We start from the raw sequence: 14,916 nt of genomic DNA, 5'->3' as shown, positions 1-14,916 counted from the left end.
ACCTCCATTCTATGCCGCGTCAGGTGGACGAAACTGGCTGCGGGTGGGAGGCCGCGTTTACTGAAGCTTTCATTGCAGCGTCTGCGAGTCCGACGCAAAGGACGTCTAGAAATAGCCGGCGGAAACTGTAAACAAGGTGCCTTCAGCAATTCGGTGTGTCACACGTTGCTTGAATGCTAATCACATGAACGTCGACAGTCATCGTTTGATGGTTTCTGCAAGGATTTTTTTATTCGTCAAAGCTTGAAGATATACGTTAAAGTTTATTGCATTAAATATTCGCCGTAAGATGAACTTTACTACGAGGGATAATCTTGTGTAGGAGGTATCCTTTATCTATTTCGCCAGTAAAATATATTGAGCGCTCTCTGGGCGGGGGCAGACCGCGGGGGCAGACCGGGGGCAGATGTAGTTAGAATCGACAGACGCTTCTGTACCCTGTGCACTATAGCTAGCGCTAGAGTTACTGCATATGGCTCCGTTAGTAACTCTAACTAGAACGAGGCAGCTAGACTCGGTCACCCTTTAAAAAGGACAGATGCCTTTCCTCGAGCAGTCCTCGCAAAAATGCTGAATGACCATTTACTGCGTTGTCGCGAGTTGGCCCACGCTGGCATTAGTGCCAGAATAGGAACAACGCAAGCAGAAGTGAATGGTCGACATGAGCGCTAATAACTGTGTGTTGCCTGGACCAAGCCACGCAGTATTAACGTTCCTTATTCTATGGCATACACGTGTAGGAAGGCCACTAACACCCACGCAATCAGTAATTCTGTCGTTCACAGGCGCCCATCGTGTGCGCCGCGTCATTCAAACTGCGAATCGCTATGGCTATACGAGTCATTTCGAGAACATGCAGGCACGCCTATATAGGAACGTGTTGATCCGTACAGCTGTGCTACGGCTGATAACTGACCGACCTAGGCCAGCACGTGATGCTGCGTTCTCCCGTTTTCAAAGAGCGGTCCTGTTGAGAGAATACGATAAAAGAAAATATCGAAGAAAAGGAACTAACAAGCCCGCAAAGCGCTTTACTTTGAGGCCTTTCTCCTCCTCGACTACCGGCGAGCTAGCTGTGCAAGCGGCGGCGTGCGGCTCGGCGCGCGACAGCCGTCGCATCTTGCGCACTGCATGGCCGGCGGGCTCGGCGATGGCACGAGCCGGTTCGATTACAATTATGGGTCCGCCAAGTGCATAAACGGCCGGCACACACGAGCCGGAACGCATGCTTCGCGTTTGTCACGCCCGCCCTTCGCGTGAAGAATAAATCGGGGAAAAAGATGCGCCGCTGTTGCCTCCGGCTGCCGCTGCCGAGCGACGCGTTCGCGCTGCCTGTCGTGCCCGAAGGATGTAATTTTAGCGAGCGCGCCGCTGTTGTCGGGCTCTCTCGAGGCGCAAGATCGCAGACACGCTATATATACACGCGCCTCACGCATTCGCACAGTCGGCAAAATACGCGCTACGTTGACGCGCAGTATAACCAGTATAACTTCAAAGGAGCCCGCGGTAACAGCTTCATCGTGTCTGCATGAAGTCTCTGTGACCCGATAGCAATAGCGCGCGTTGCGCTCCCCAGGCTCAGACATTTTTGTGATTCCTCTGGTTTTGTACTTTTGGGGCTCGAAGAGCTAGGCGAGAGACTGATGGTTAAAGTTTAATTTCGCGTTTACTAAGCGTTTCGTCACCTGTTCACATTCAGAATATCTGACGCGGGAAGATAATAGAAATTGTCCTTAGAATTTCTTCTCCGGAGTCAACGAGTCTCCACATGCTTGCGGGAAACATTACAATTACTATTTTTCCTATAAATCGTTCGCTATGCATTCCTAGGACAAAGTTACGTAAAACAAGTTTCATGGTCGGTAATATGGAGACGAATTTTTCGAGACGCTCTATAGTTAAAGGATTTTTTATCACGCTGACTGATTTCGGTCCTGCGATTGAAAAACGTGCTTTGCAGTAAATAATTTAAATGCTAACTTGTGTAACGTAATTATGCGTTCATCACTCCCTTTCACAATTCAATATTGCCTGTCAAAAAACGATGTTATCTCCGCTATGTTTTCTTCAAAACAGTTGGTTCTCCCTTGAAAGTAACGGAATATGGCGTGATTGCAGTGGAGGACAAAACTTGTCTTTGTCTGTGACAACCCCAAAAATAGACAGTTCGGCGGGCAGATTCACCATTTGATGTTTGAGATTTTTTGTCCATCATGAGCAGTGCAAATCCCAGTGTGCGCGGGTATTAAAGTTGCGATCACATACTTACGTCATCCTTTATGCGACGTACACTTCGTATACCGGGTGTTTCAGCGAACACTTTCAATATTTATTTTTAATTGCCTGTGGCACATAGCACGATACTAGTCTATGAGCTGGTCTACTCGAAGAGGCGCGCGCTACTTGCACAAAAAATTGAAATACATAATCGGTTAACTAACAAAAAATACTAAGTTTTTGACTAAATACCTTATGACACATCTTGCAATTTAACAATTCTATCGGGCGAGACTGCAAGGCATATCCTCTTAAAAAGAATTGGGTGGATGACACCATTTACGAGATATGTGTCGTCAAACTTCCACTACCAAATGCACTGCCGTTCCACTAACTTTCTTAAAGAAACGCCGTTTTATGCAATGAAGCAGAAAAGTAACTGGAACGCCCGTGCATTGCTCCGCAAAATTCTGGAATAAATATCTCGAAACTAGTGTCGTCTGTAGAATTCGTTCCAATTCGAACCAGAATTCGTTCCAGAATGCGAACTCCTCGGCTAGAATTTGTAAATTGCAATACTTGCCATAAGGCAGTCAGTAAAAGAAATTAGTAATTTTTGTTAATTTGTCAGTTATGTATTTCAATTTTTTGTGCGAGATATGCCCGTCTCTTCGAGTAGACCAGCTCTAGGACTAGAGTTGTGCTGTCCGCCCCAGGCAATTTTTTAAAATTCATGAAAATGTTCTCTGAAATACCCGGTATAGAGAATAAAGCGTTTGAACACCGCTCAAATCAGTGTGATTGGGCAGAGAGTCTGCCCTTCTCAAAGGCCTGCAGGCGTATAGCTCTCAAAAAGGAGACCGCACCTCCAACTATATAGCATTGCGGCATTCCACGCAGTGTATAATTCGCATAAGCGGAAGGCTGAAAATAAATGTCACGTCGGACCACCTCGACGGCGATGCGCCGTCCATGGAGACTCTCGTAGATAAGAGAGCAGAGCTATAAAAAAAGATGCAACACTGACAGAAAGATAAAAAAAAAGAACGATCTCCTGGCCGGCGTAATCGCTCCCTCTCCAAGCCTATTCAGGTTTTTTCTTTCACTTTGCTTGCCTTTTTATTTTGTTTTGTTTTTTTCCTTTCCTTTCTTTTTTTGTTGTTTTGTACACTCGAGAGTTGCGAGCTAACGTGCATGACCAATCCGCGAATTACGATTTGGCTCGCGCGTCCACCACCGCTCTTGTCCGAGGTAGCTCCGGCCGTAAAAAGACCTCCAACTTGTTAAAACTGAAGCGAGGGCTGGAAAGAAAGCAGGATGGCCACCGGTGTCCGCCGTGCACAGAAGCGTCGGTGGTGCCTGTGGCGTAGCGGGGCAGGCGGACTAATGACCCGACCGATGCTCGCGTTATCGCACCGAGCTGGGCGGTGGAGGACCTAATATGGCGCAGAGGTATAGGGCATCGATCTGTCCGGCTGATCTATAGTATATCGCAGTGTGTGGCCCTTCGAAGGCTTTATGCGTATTAGCTGCATTTGCGCCCACTCTCGCCAAATGTGGCCATGCACGTCTGACTGCTTCTAGCGGCTTCGCCCTCACCTCTAGCCCCGTTACTATGTACCGCACTTATGGTGTTCCCTTTCCTTTTTTTTTCACCGTGGGTTCTTTTCACGTTATCGCAGTAGCTGATAGTTTTATATTTCATTCACCTTCTCTCCTTCTATCCCTCTGTTAGCTAAAGTGACAAGCTCTACTGTTCAAGGGCGTATACTATGCACGAAGATGCGTTCATTGTGTCCGGGCTGCATGCGTTTAATGAGCGATCTTTGGGCGAAAGGCGGCGGCTGCCTTCAGTAGCTCGAGTGCATCAACTCGAGACGGCCATACCGTGCACCCAGAGACAAGTCAGCCTGGTTTTTTTTTGTGTGTGTGTGCGTGTGTGTGTGTGTGTGTGTGTGTGTGTGTGTGTGTGTGTGTGTGTGTGTGTGTGTAAGCGAGAGAGAGAGACAGAGAGAGAGAGAGAGATAAGCCATAGGGGAAAGCTTATGCATGGTTAACGTTGGCTACCCTGCACTAGGGAATGGCGAAAGGGGACTGAGAGATGAGAAGGAGGGAATAAATCCATGGGCTTTGCATGGACACACATACAAAGAAGCGTTCACGGTTCAGTTGACCACAAGCGCTTATACAGGCTATAGTGCATCCCAAGAAGCGCCGCCGCAGCAGCAGCGATATTGTGGCTCAGTGTAGACGCAAGAGGCACACGTTGCCATTATCTTCTTGTCTGTAACAGGCCAGTCATCTAGGGACCTAAAGCTGTCCGAATGTCACGCTTCTCCTCATCGTATGATAGGTAGTCACACAGGAGGTGTTTTATGGTCTCTTCTACGCCACATCTGTTGCAACTGGCACTGTTTGTCATTTACATGGTAACGTTTCTTCCCTCGAGTAAAACCAGCTAAAAGAAAGAAGGAAAAAGGTGTGGGGAGGGGAGATAAATTTTACTTTTAGAAATGCAGACAGGTTGGCCGTATCTTATGCTGTCTAAGCTGCTATTCTGCGAGAGGAAAATTCGGAAGAAAATCTGTCTGGATGGTGGTGATAACGAGATTAGAGGTGCGATGAATGCTGGTCGTTAACACAGCAGCACATTCTTGAGTCCAGTCCTCTGTCGTGCAGAAATTGTACCATGGCCCGCGTACTGTTAGTGTATAGCATATCTCGGGTGGGGTGAAGGTAGTAAAGGTGCAAGATTGACACATATGTGCAAGATCACGAGTGTGCGTATACCTACAGCCAAGTCGGTGCACTGTTTATTTATGCTGTTTTCCAATTACCTATCGAACGGATACAAATAGTAAAGGAAAATAATAAAGGGGGAAATTTAAAGATATATTAGCCTTATTAGCCTTGACCTTTAGTTTCCCCTCCTTTCTACACACTGTGTGATCGTTTATGAATTTCAACGGGCACCAAGTATGTCCTCATTAAGCAATTAAAAATTAAATGCTGAGGTTGTGCGTGCCGGAATCATGGTCTGATTACGAGGCACGCCGCAGTGGCGGACTCCGGCTTAATTTTGAGCACCTGGGGTTCTTTAATGAGCACCCAACTGACGGCGCACGGGCATTCTCACATTTCACCTTCATCGAAATGCGGCCGCCGCAAGAGGGATTTGATCCGGCGCCCTCCGGCTAGCACGGAGGGCGCCACCACGGAGGGCGCACACCTAATCGAGTGCCTTTGTTACGTATAAAGAATGAGTGCAGTGTATGCTTAATATTTGAAGGTATTACATGTATATACTTATATGCATATACGTGTAATTTATGATGCCGCTTCGTCACTGCGTACTGTAGGTCTTGGAAGCTGGTCAAGCTGTATAAAGCATTTACTCCTTCTGTGCCGAATCTCCTGAGTGGAAATAATGCTCAAAGCTCACTGTACGGAATTTCAGACAGTGTGTCGAAGAACTAAATGGCAAAAGCGTATACTATATACATTGAGTTTAAACCTGTCCTCAGGTTCATGTTCTCGCAGCTGATTCATGCTCATTTAGTTTAGTCCAGCTTCTCAGAGGTAAATATGTTCATGTTGTCGAGATACAATGTTACAAATTTGCTATTATAAAATGTTCGACTTTTTCTGAATATAGGTAGGTTTCTTTTTTTTTTGTATTCGCCAAATTCTAACTAACGATTCTGCAGTTATTTTTCAGAAATTTGGCGTACCTTGGTTCAAGCCAGCATCTGAAGAGAAAGCTAAGAAGGACATCACCGACCAGTCGTCTGGTGCAGAATAACGCGAATAGCACGCCGTCATACAATATCGCATACGTACCACATTGACAACAGACAACTTCAACTCACTGAATAGACACAGCCTGTCGGAATATTTCGAATGAACTGCCCCTGATCAAGTTGAAGAAATACGTATAAACGCTCGAAAGAGCATCGTTTCGGCGGCAGTCACCACACAGAACATACTGGATACTGGTCAAGGCGTATTCTGGAAACACTTAAAACAATCACTCAGTTGGGAAGCATTCCTTTCGCGAATTCTTCACATACGACAAGGAAATGAATTCAAACCGATTCTGGAATGACTTAAGGGGAACATTTTGCGACTTCGCAAGTTCGCTTTTTAAATAAAGCGTGCCATAAAGCTACGTCTCAACTCAGAGAACCTTCAAAATGACCGATTTTCCTGCTGATATTTACCTAGGAAGTGCCGCTTGTCCGTCCGTCTGTCTGTCTGTCTGTCTGTCTGTCTGTCTGTCTGTCTGTCTGTCTGTCTGTCTGTCTGTCTGTCTGTCTGTCTGTCTGTCTGTCTGTCTGTCTGTCTGTCTGTGTTGTCCGTCCGTCCGTCCGTCTGTCAGTTTGTCTGTCCGTCTGTCCGGCTGTCTGTCTGTCTGTCTGTCTGTCTGTCTGTCTGTCTGTCTGTCTGTCTGTCTGTCTGTCTGTCTGTCTGTCTGTCTGTCTGTCTGTCTGTCTGTCTGTGTTGTCCGGCCGTCCGTCCGTCAGTCTGTTTGTCTGTCCGTCTGTCCGCCTGTCTGTCTGTCTGTCTGTTTGTCTATTTGTCCGTCTGTGTTGTCTGTCTGTCTGTCCGTCCGGCCGTCCGTCTGTATGTCTGTCTGTGTTGTCTGTCTGTCTGTCTGTCTGTCCGTCTGTATGTATGTCTGTCTGTCTGTCCGTCCGTCCGTCTGTATGTATGTATGTATGTATGTATGTATGTATGTATGTATGTATGTATGTATGTATGTATGTATGTATGTATGTATGTATGTATGTATGTATGTATGTATGTATGTATGTATGTATGTATGTCGGTGTTGTCTGTCTGTCTGTCTGTCTGTCTGTATGTCTGTGTTGTCTGTCTGTGCTGTCTGTCTGTCTGTCCGTCCGCCCATCTGTATGTCTGTTTGTGTTGTCTGTCTGTGTTCGTCCGTCTGTCTGCCTGTCTGTCCCTCCGTCTGTATGTATGTATTTGTGTGTTGTCTGTCTGTCTGTTCGGCAGTCTGCCTGTCTGTCTGTGTTGTCTGTCTGTCTGTCCGTCCGTCTGTATGTATGTATGTCTGTGTTGTCTGTCTGTCTGTTCGGCTGTCTGCCTGTCTGTCTGTGTTGTCTGTCTGTCTGTCCGTCCATCCGTCCGTCTGTATGTCTGTCTGTCTGTGTTGTCCGTCCGTCCGTCCGTCCGTCCATCTGTCTGCCTACCTGCCTGCCTGTCTATCTTTCCGTCCGTCCGTCCGTCCGTCTGTCTGTCTGTCTGTCTGTCTGTCTGTCTGTCTGTCTGTCTGTCTGTCTGTCTGTCTGTCTGTCTGTCTGTCTGTCTGTCCGTCCGTCTGTGTTGTCTGTCTGTCTGTCCGTCCGTCTGTCTGTCTGTCTGTCTGTCTGTCAGTCCGTGCGTCTGTGTTGTCTGTCTGTCTGTCTGTCAGTCCGTCCGTCCGTCAGTCAGTCAGTCAGTCCGTCCGTCTGTGTTGTCTGTCTGTCTGTCTGTCTGTCTGTCTGTCTGTCCGTCCGTCTGTGTTGTCTGTCTGTCTGTCTGTGTGTCTGTCTGTCAGTCCGTCCGTCTGTCTGTCTGTCTGTCTGTCTGTCTGTCTGTCTGTCTGTCTGTCTGTCTGTCTGTCTGTCTGTCTGTCTGTCTGTCTGTCTGTCTGTCTGTCCGTCCGTCCGTCCGTTTGTCTGTCTGTCTGTATGTCGGTATGTCTGTCTATATGTTTGTGTTGTCTGTCTGTCTGTCTGTCTGTCTGTCTGTCTGTCTGTCTGTCTGTCTGTCTGTCTGTCTGTCTGTCTGTCTGTCTGTCCGTCCGTCCGTCCGTCCGTTTTTTCTGTCTGTCGGTATGTTTGTCTATATGTCTGTGTTGTATGTCTGTCTGTCTGTCTGTCTGGTTTGTCTGTCCGTCCGTCCATCCGTCTGTATGTCTGTGCTGTCTGTCTGTCCGTCCATCCGTCCGTCTGTATGTCTGTGTTGTCTGTCTGTCTGTGTTGTCTGTCCGTCCGTCCGTCGGTCCGTCCATCCGTCTGTCTGTCTGTCTGGAAATAACGTCGTGTTATTTCTCACGAGAAGCACCCTCTGAAGATAATGGATTTGAGCCGACAGGACAGTGATGGCAATGCCAGGGCAAATTAACTTCGCCCTCCTTCAAAAAAGAAACGAAAACAAGAAGCATGTCTGAACTAGCCTAAAAGCGAAAGCCGGAAAGTTCTTGCGCTGTGCGCGAACGTCACCGCTGGTAAGACGCTATAGATCGCAGCTAAAAAGAGCAACAGCGACTGAACCAAGGTGTCCATTAAAATTGAAAATTAAAATGCAAAGACAACGAAGTGTGTGCTTAACTGGGCTAATTGGCGCCTTCTTAGAAGGTAACCGAACAGCGCTTCAGACAGGACGAAAGAAAGACGACAGACACAGAGCTGTGTCTAAGAACATTCCAACAAAGAACAAACACACATATACTTAATTGTGGAGTTGAATGCTGTTAGAGACGAAAAAGAAACGAAAACAAGAAGCATGTCTGAACTAGCGTAAAAGCGAAAGCCGGAAAGTTCTTGCGCTGTGCGCGAACGTCACCGCTGGTAAGACGCTTTAGATCGCAGCTCAAAAGAGCAGCATAACAGCGACTGAACCAAGGTGTCCATTAGCCGAACATGCAACGCAGTCTTCGTGGTAGACGCTTTGCTTTCTCTCCAAATTAGTCTCAAGCCACAGCACGCGCATTCATCTTCCGTGCGGCCTTGTGGGCACCTTGTCTGGCGCAACACGACACAGCTGATTGTCGGTTGCGAGGTGAGCTGGAGCGCAAAAAGAAAAAAGAAAGAAGAGAAAGAAAGCAGATGGAGAAAACCAAAGTAGGCGATAATGTAGGAACCCATTCTGAATCAGTCGACCCTGCGGCACGCCATATACTCTTTCTTTAATATTATTTCTTCAGCATTCTCTGCCGTGGTTTGAAAGTGTGAGCCGGCGTGCGTGAGCAGGGACCTGGAATACTGCCGTTTTCACAAAGCCATCACGGCGGGCGTTTCGCTCGCTGCATTGTAGCTTCTCTGCAAATTTCTGCTGAACTGGCGTTGTCTCCATATCCGCGCATTACAATTAAAGCATGAAATTTTGTGTCTCGCTGGTGTACTCTGCGAGTATTGAAATCAGGTGACCGGCAGTATAACCGACATACTCACAAACCATTGAACGAACATGCACGCTCCAACAGCATAGGTGTAGTACTCATTCCTGACGACCAATGTAATGCGTTCATAACTCTTCCGTTGTTTCGCAAAATAATATTCGGACATTTGATTACGGATCGACAGATGCCACTCGGAGTTCAACATGAGCGCCATTGTACTGGCTAACGCCTGAAATGTCATCGAAACACTCACAGCAGCTATTTATCGAAGAGGACCACAGAAGTATAAAAAGAAGACGACAAAGAACAGCTGCCTAGAAAAAAGACACATAGCTTATTTTCGACTGCAATAGTTTATTGACGGCGCTTAATTGCCTAAGAATGTGGGCTGGCGCAGTACAATGTTCGTTTCTTTCAGTCTTACTTATTGAGCATAACTAATAGATGAGCAAGCGCTAAAGGCTATGCTACGAAAAGATAATAAAGAATTAAGCCCCAGATGAGCTACTAAGCAGTTGCGATGTCCAGCATGTTAATCCTTTCGTGACTGTCATCAGATACCGTGTGCCTTAAGGTGTCCCTAAATAATAGCGGGCTTTAGCACTTGGAAGCACATTGCCGTTCGTGACAATGTCAGCCATGGTTGGCGCATATGAAGATATTATGTAAAGTGAAAACAGCGTTATGCGCGTGATCCCAAGTCTATGTGAAAGAACATATATCGGGAAGGCTGGCTATCGCAGTGCGCGAGTATGCTTTCGCCTATTCCCGTCATGCGCTTTGAGGACTTACGAATAAACCTGTGCAGGGCCACAGTCGTCTTCTGTCCCCAAGACCTTGTATCTTCTTGTATCTGAAAATGAAAGCGAAACTTGTTCAGAGTCGCCTCTTTCTGTCCGCCGAAACGGCTCCGGGACAAAGAAAACTGCTTCAGCTAAGGCTGCCGTAGAGAAGACATTACGACTTAGGCATGCGTCTAAACATCTGGAGAGTTTGTTATCTGTCTGGAAACCTTGTTGATCCAGGTGCAGTTACACAAATTGGAGGTAATCGTGGATGAAATGCACACACCTCTACAATACGCTTAGAACAACAACTATTAAAGAACCATGCAAACAATTTTTCCCAAGAGAGCGGCAAACAATACTACCCACAACGGAGCGAATTTTATTCTTTCACTACAAAGAAAAAGTTGCTCACGATGCGCGTAAATGGGCAATAAGTAAAAAAATTAAGAAACATACCTTTACCTTAACGAAGCCGCCTACGGAAGTGTTGTCTTCCTTGATAGTATTAGACTGAATGAATGCATTGACTGAATGCATTAGAATGTTGGGATTAAGAGGAATGTGCCAACAGGCGATTGCACTTCCCGGACCTCTCACTGGGCCTTCGATTGCCGCCTGGTCTATCCCGATGTGATGCAACCTTATTGTGTCGCCTGTGACTAGGCATTGCGTTTACTAACTCCAATTGTTTTCACGTCAGCAAGGTTCACAGTGCCTCGCACTGCTTATGTGATTGCGACGACAGCATAGCGCTTATGCTGCATCTACTGCCTTGCTTTCTATGACGGAAGAGAGTCTGCGTGCTGCTTTAAGCCGACTGCACTACCGAGCGTTCACAAAAGAAAATATATAGGGACCATGGACTGGGACTATGCACAGAGAGCCCCTGCTGCACTTTTTAAAGCCGACTGGGCTCTGTGACTGCCTTTAATTCCACGGCGACTGCTGTTGTGTGTACGTATGCCCTCATCACCCTTATTCCTTTCCTTTTCTTTCCCCTTCCCCAGTGTATAGGGCAGCAAACCAGGTGAAACCTGGTTTTCCTCTCCGCATTTTCTTTCTTGTTCTCTCTCTGTCTCTATTAATGGGGCAGAACACCAGCTGCGCCCGCTTCAGATATGTTTCAGTGTTCCTGAGGTGCCGAATCACAGAAGGCGCCTGGAAGTGAAAACGTACCTTTGTACAACAATCCCTATAGTTGACACCGAGTCGTACCACTACGACGATATAACAGGGAACACCTTAATTTTGAATTCAAGTCACCGGTGATAATTTCCATACCTGCTGACCATAAAGCGTTCTACGAGACGAATTGCTCAGAGGGAAATCTAGCTGGCACATAAAAGCCTAGAAGACGCTTAAGCTTCGCCTTTAAGAGTGGAACGCGATAGTATTCAAAGATCCCTGACTGCGTCTGACGCTTCCCGGCAACTGGAGCTTATGTTACCGTAATGTTTACCGGGAAACGCTAGCGGCGAACGCTATGCATGAAGGCGAGCTTTCTGGTCGAAACAAGACCTCTTGCGTGTGCCGCGATGCGGCTTAGGTGAGCACAATGTGGAGCTGTTGCAAGGAAGCGGGCGCGCCGCTTTATGGCTTTCGAGATTCGCAAAAGAGCTCTTTGTTTTGAGTTTCCGCGTAACAGAATTATGTTTTCTCCTATATTCAAATTACAATCCGATGCTATCACATGTCTGCAGGTTGTGTGTAAGTCATGCTTTAGGATTTTTCTGCATACGCGTATTTTACCTTGAGAAAATCCATGAGTTCAGTAACTTCCTTGCGCTACATAGAGGGCCTGCGTGGTTCGGTATGCGTGGTTGGACATGATTTCTGCCGAACATGATTTCTGACGACGCGGGACGCCTGACGCCGTATTTTCTGCGACACGCGGAACCTTAATGCTATCGCGGTATTACAAGCATGGTCGATTCGAATTAAAGAATGCATAGCAACCATTGTTTCAGAACGAATTTCAGCGTCCTCTATTACAGTACTCACGGGTGTACATGAAGCACTTCTTTTCCAGGCAGCCGGTTATCGCACCGAATAAGTGTGCGCACGTAGAGAATCGCTTTTTTTTTTTTTTGGTCGCCTTGGTGAGAACGAACCTGCCCACAAAGCCGCACGACTCGATTTCAACAGCGCTTGCGATTCCCCACCGTTCTCCTTTTAGGACACCGCCACACTTTGGCGGACCCCGAAAAGTCTCTTCGTAAAAGCTCAGCGGGTAGCATACGCGCTATCGAGCGATGCTCTCCATCTTCGTCTGTCTGGCATCAGCGCATACTTCTTCACTTTTGACCTATTTCCAACACTGCGCGCCATTCAATAAGGCGGCAGGCAGAAGACGATGCCCTAACCGGCGATCGTACACCCGCTGACCACATAACGGGTCTCTTTCTCGCAACGTGCCTTATTGGTGCTCCAACGTTGTGGGCGATTTACGCCAGTTTGCAGCGTGCAGTCCAAGCTCAGCGGGATGTGGCCTTTGCCACGTCCAGGGGAAACTTCCGCTCGCTGGCTCACCCTGACCATCTCGCTGGCACCGCCACCTCGCGTCAAGTGTTCGAGACGGAGCACAAAAGCGCGCAATTTTCTCGCTCGGCATGACGGCGCCGCCTGCTGCTCGATTTTCTTCCCCGCCGTTTACTGGCTGAACGTGCTGTGATCGCTGCGCGTCGTTGCCTTTGCTTCCGTCTGAGGGTTACGATGTAGTCGCAAGGAACAATGGGGCTTGATTCGCGGTGGCGCGGAAGAGAGAATATGGTGCAAGGTCGAGGGAAATAAGAGAGGAAAAGAGAGCGCGCTCTGTTTTTCTTTTCTTTTTGTTAAGCGTTTCAGATTTGGTGGGATTTACTATGCTGTGTGAGCATTGAGGTGCGAGCTTCGGGAACTGCGCCAGCGCTCTGTGTATAAGGTTGGCCGGTTCGTGGAGAATACCTTCATCGGAGCAAAGAACTTCGAAGTTCACAATGTGTGTGTGTTATGTAACACAATAGAACTGCATTCCATGAGCGGGCTAGGAAGCGACGCGTTAACAAAACAAAGCAGCCTGTCCAAACGGGCGGCAGTACGTCGTCGCTCAGAAAGTATGTGGAGGCTGCAGCGGCAACTGCAGGGCAACGTATCCCAAGAGAGGATGAAGGCCCGCAGTAAACGCGCGTAGCTCGGCGCCTCCGACCTCTGTGGCGCCATCTGCCGGATAAGAGAAACATCAACTAAACGTCGAAGCCGGCAGACGCCAGCAGCTCGGCTGCGTTAGTTTCCCGTTTACGTGCCCCCTCGGCACTGGGCGGTGGCGTGCGCTGCTGCGTGTCATTGTGCCTCGTATTTAAAAGAACGTTTTATAATTCCCTAAATATAACAACAGCAAACAAGTAAGCAAATACCAACGACATCGGAGGACGTGAGTTTCACGTCACAAATTAAGTCAAAGGAGAGAACTTTTGAACCATTTAACCTTTCTTATCTTTTTCATTAACTTAATATAACCAAGAAAGGTTACTGCGTTCCCTTTCTGCAGATGTCTTAGACATAGCGAACAGTTAAGGCTGATTTTGTTTGGAATAACGTGCTCATGTAAAATGAATGCTCTGACTGGAGTGCGAAATGCTTACTTTAATTAGGAGGTGATGAACCTATTAAGCCTGGCCGATGGACAGGTGTGGTATTCCAGGAGTGGGGTATACACGGTGGCCACACAAACTGCACGTACATCTACAGGTGCTCACATACAGCACGTACAGTCGACCAAAAAAGTTTACGGACCACGGGGTCTCAGAAAATGCTAAATATACGAGCTGCCTTTAAAAGTAGCCTGTAAAACCGTACATCACAATGTTGTTCGTATATACCAGTAAAGGCTGGAAATGGGAATATCAGGCTGCATTTGGAGGCTGCGGAGATATTCCGCTTTTTGTCAGGTCTCTTGGTCCGTAAACTTTTTTGGTCGACTGTACATCTACAGATGCTCACATTCAGATTGAAGCTATTTCCAGCCCTAGGAACAAAGCCACTTACTTCATTCCAGACAAGAAACTGGATGTCGGATTTAGACGAAAACGAGGAATGAATGAGGCTGTTTCCTTCAGCTCTAGTTATTTGCCGACACTTTTGTGCCCACCTTGTGCCGCTGTGCAAGCATACCTGAGACCTGGAACAACGTGCGCCATTTTTTTATGACGTCACCTTTTTACTCTGGTAATGCTTATTGAATAAACCTTACGACTTTGGCGACGACAGACAGATTCCACAGCTATCTTTATAACGCCTTCAAAATGATTTATTTCTTCGCGGAATTATGGAGCTTTATTCGGGACGCATTTTAATTGTCCTAAGGTAGAAAAAAAAAAAGAAAGCGAAGAAAATGAAAGGAAGAAATCAAAGAAAAACCGCTAACAATATGGTTATAAAGGGCGAGCTGTTAAACTGATGCAGTAAAATCACCTGACGAAGAGCGCAATAAAAATGTAGCGCAAGCAATGGCAGTTTCATTAATATTCTAGTTGTCAGCCTCACAGTACTGCTAGGTGGCTGGAAACTTAACCCTAAAACACGAATTAACGGTTGCGTAGCAGAATTAGAGCTTCTACTTCTGGTCCTCAATATTTAGCGCGCCTCTTGGAGTCATGATTCGCACAGCATCTCGAGATAGTGCTGACAATGTCAAATTCCATTGACATTGTTATGGAGAAAGGTTATGTTACGTGGAGAAGCTGAGAGAAAAAGCAGGAACAAGTTTGAGAGAATAGACACGGAGGCCAAGAATATATGCCAACATAA

The 14,916-nt window shown here is 47.1% G+C and overlaps 1 protein-coding gene across 2 annotated transcripts in view; it reads right to left on the bottom strand.

Moving 5' to 3' along the window:
• The window catches only part of LOC139048582 (uncharacterized), a 303,847-nt gene that overhangs the window by 16,135 nt on the left and 272,796 nt on the right, over positions 1-14,916 (bottom strand). For both annotated transcript variants that reach the window (XR_011507776.1, XM_070523003.1), the window contains exon 4: positions 10,136-10,196. Coding sequence is in view for 1 of the 2 variants with exons in the window: in XM_070523003.1 (XP_070379104.1) it covers positions 10,136-10,196 (61 nt within the window). In the remaining variant the exon portion in view is untranslated. The remainder of the gene's footprint in view (positions 1-10,135; positions 10,197-14,916) is intronic.

Source organism: Dermacentor albipictus, chromosome 1, assembly GCF_038994185.2.
Source record: "Dermacentor albipictus isolate Rhodes 1998 colony chromosome 1, USDA_Dalb.pri_finalv2, whole genome shotgun sequence".
NCBI classification, from domain to species: Eukaryota; Metazoa; Arthropoda; class Arachnida; order Ixodida; family Ixodidae; genus Dermacentor; species Dermacentor albipictus.
Note: the sequence above shows the minus strand (reverse complement) of the source record. Positions and strands in the feature narration are given on the sequence as shown.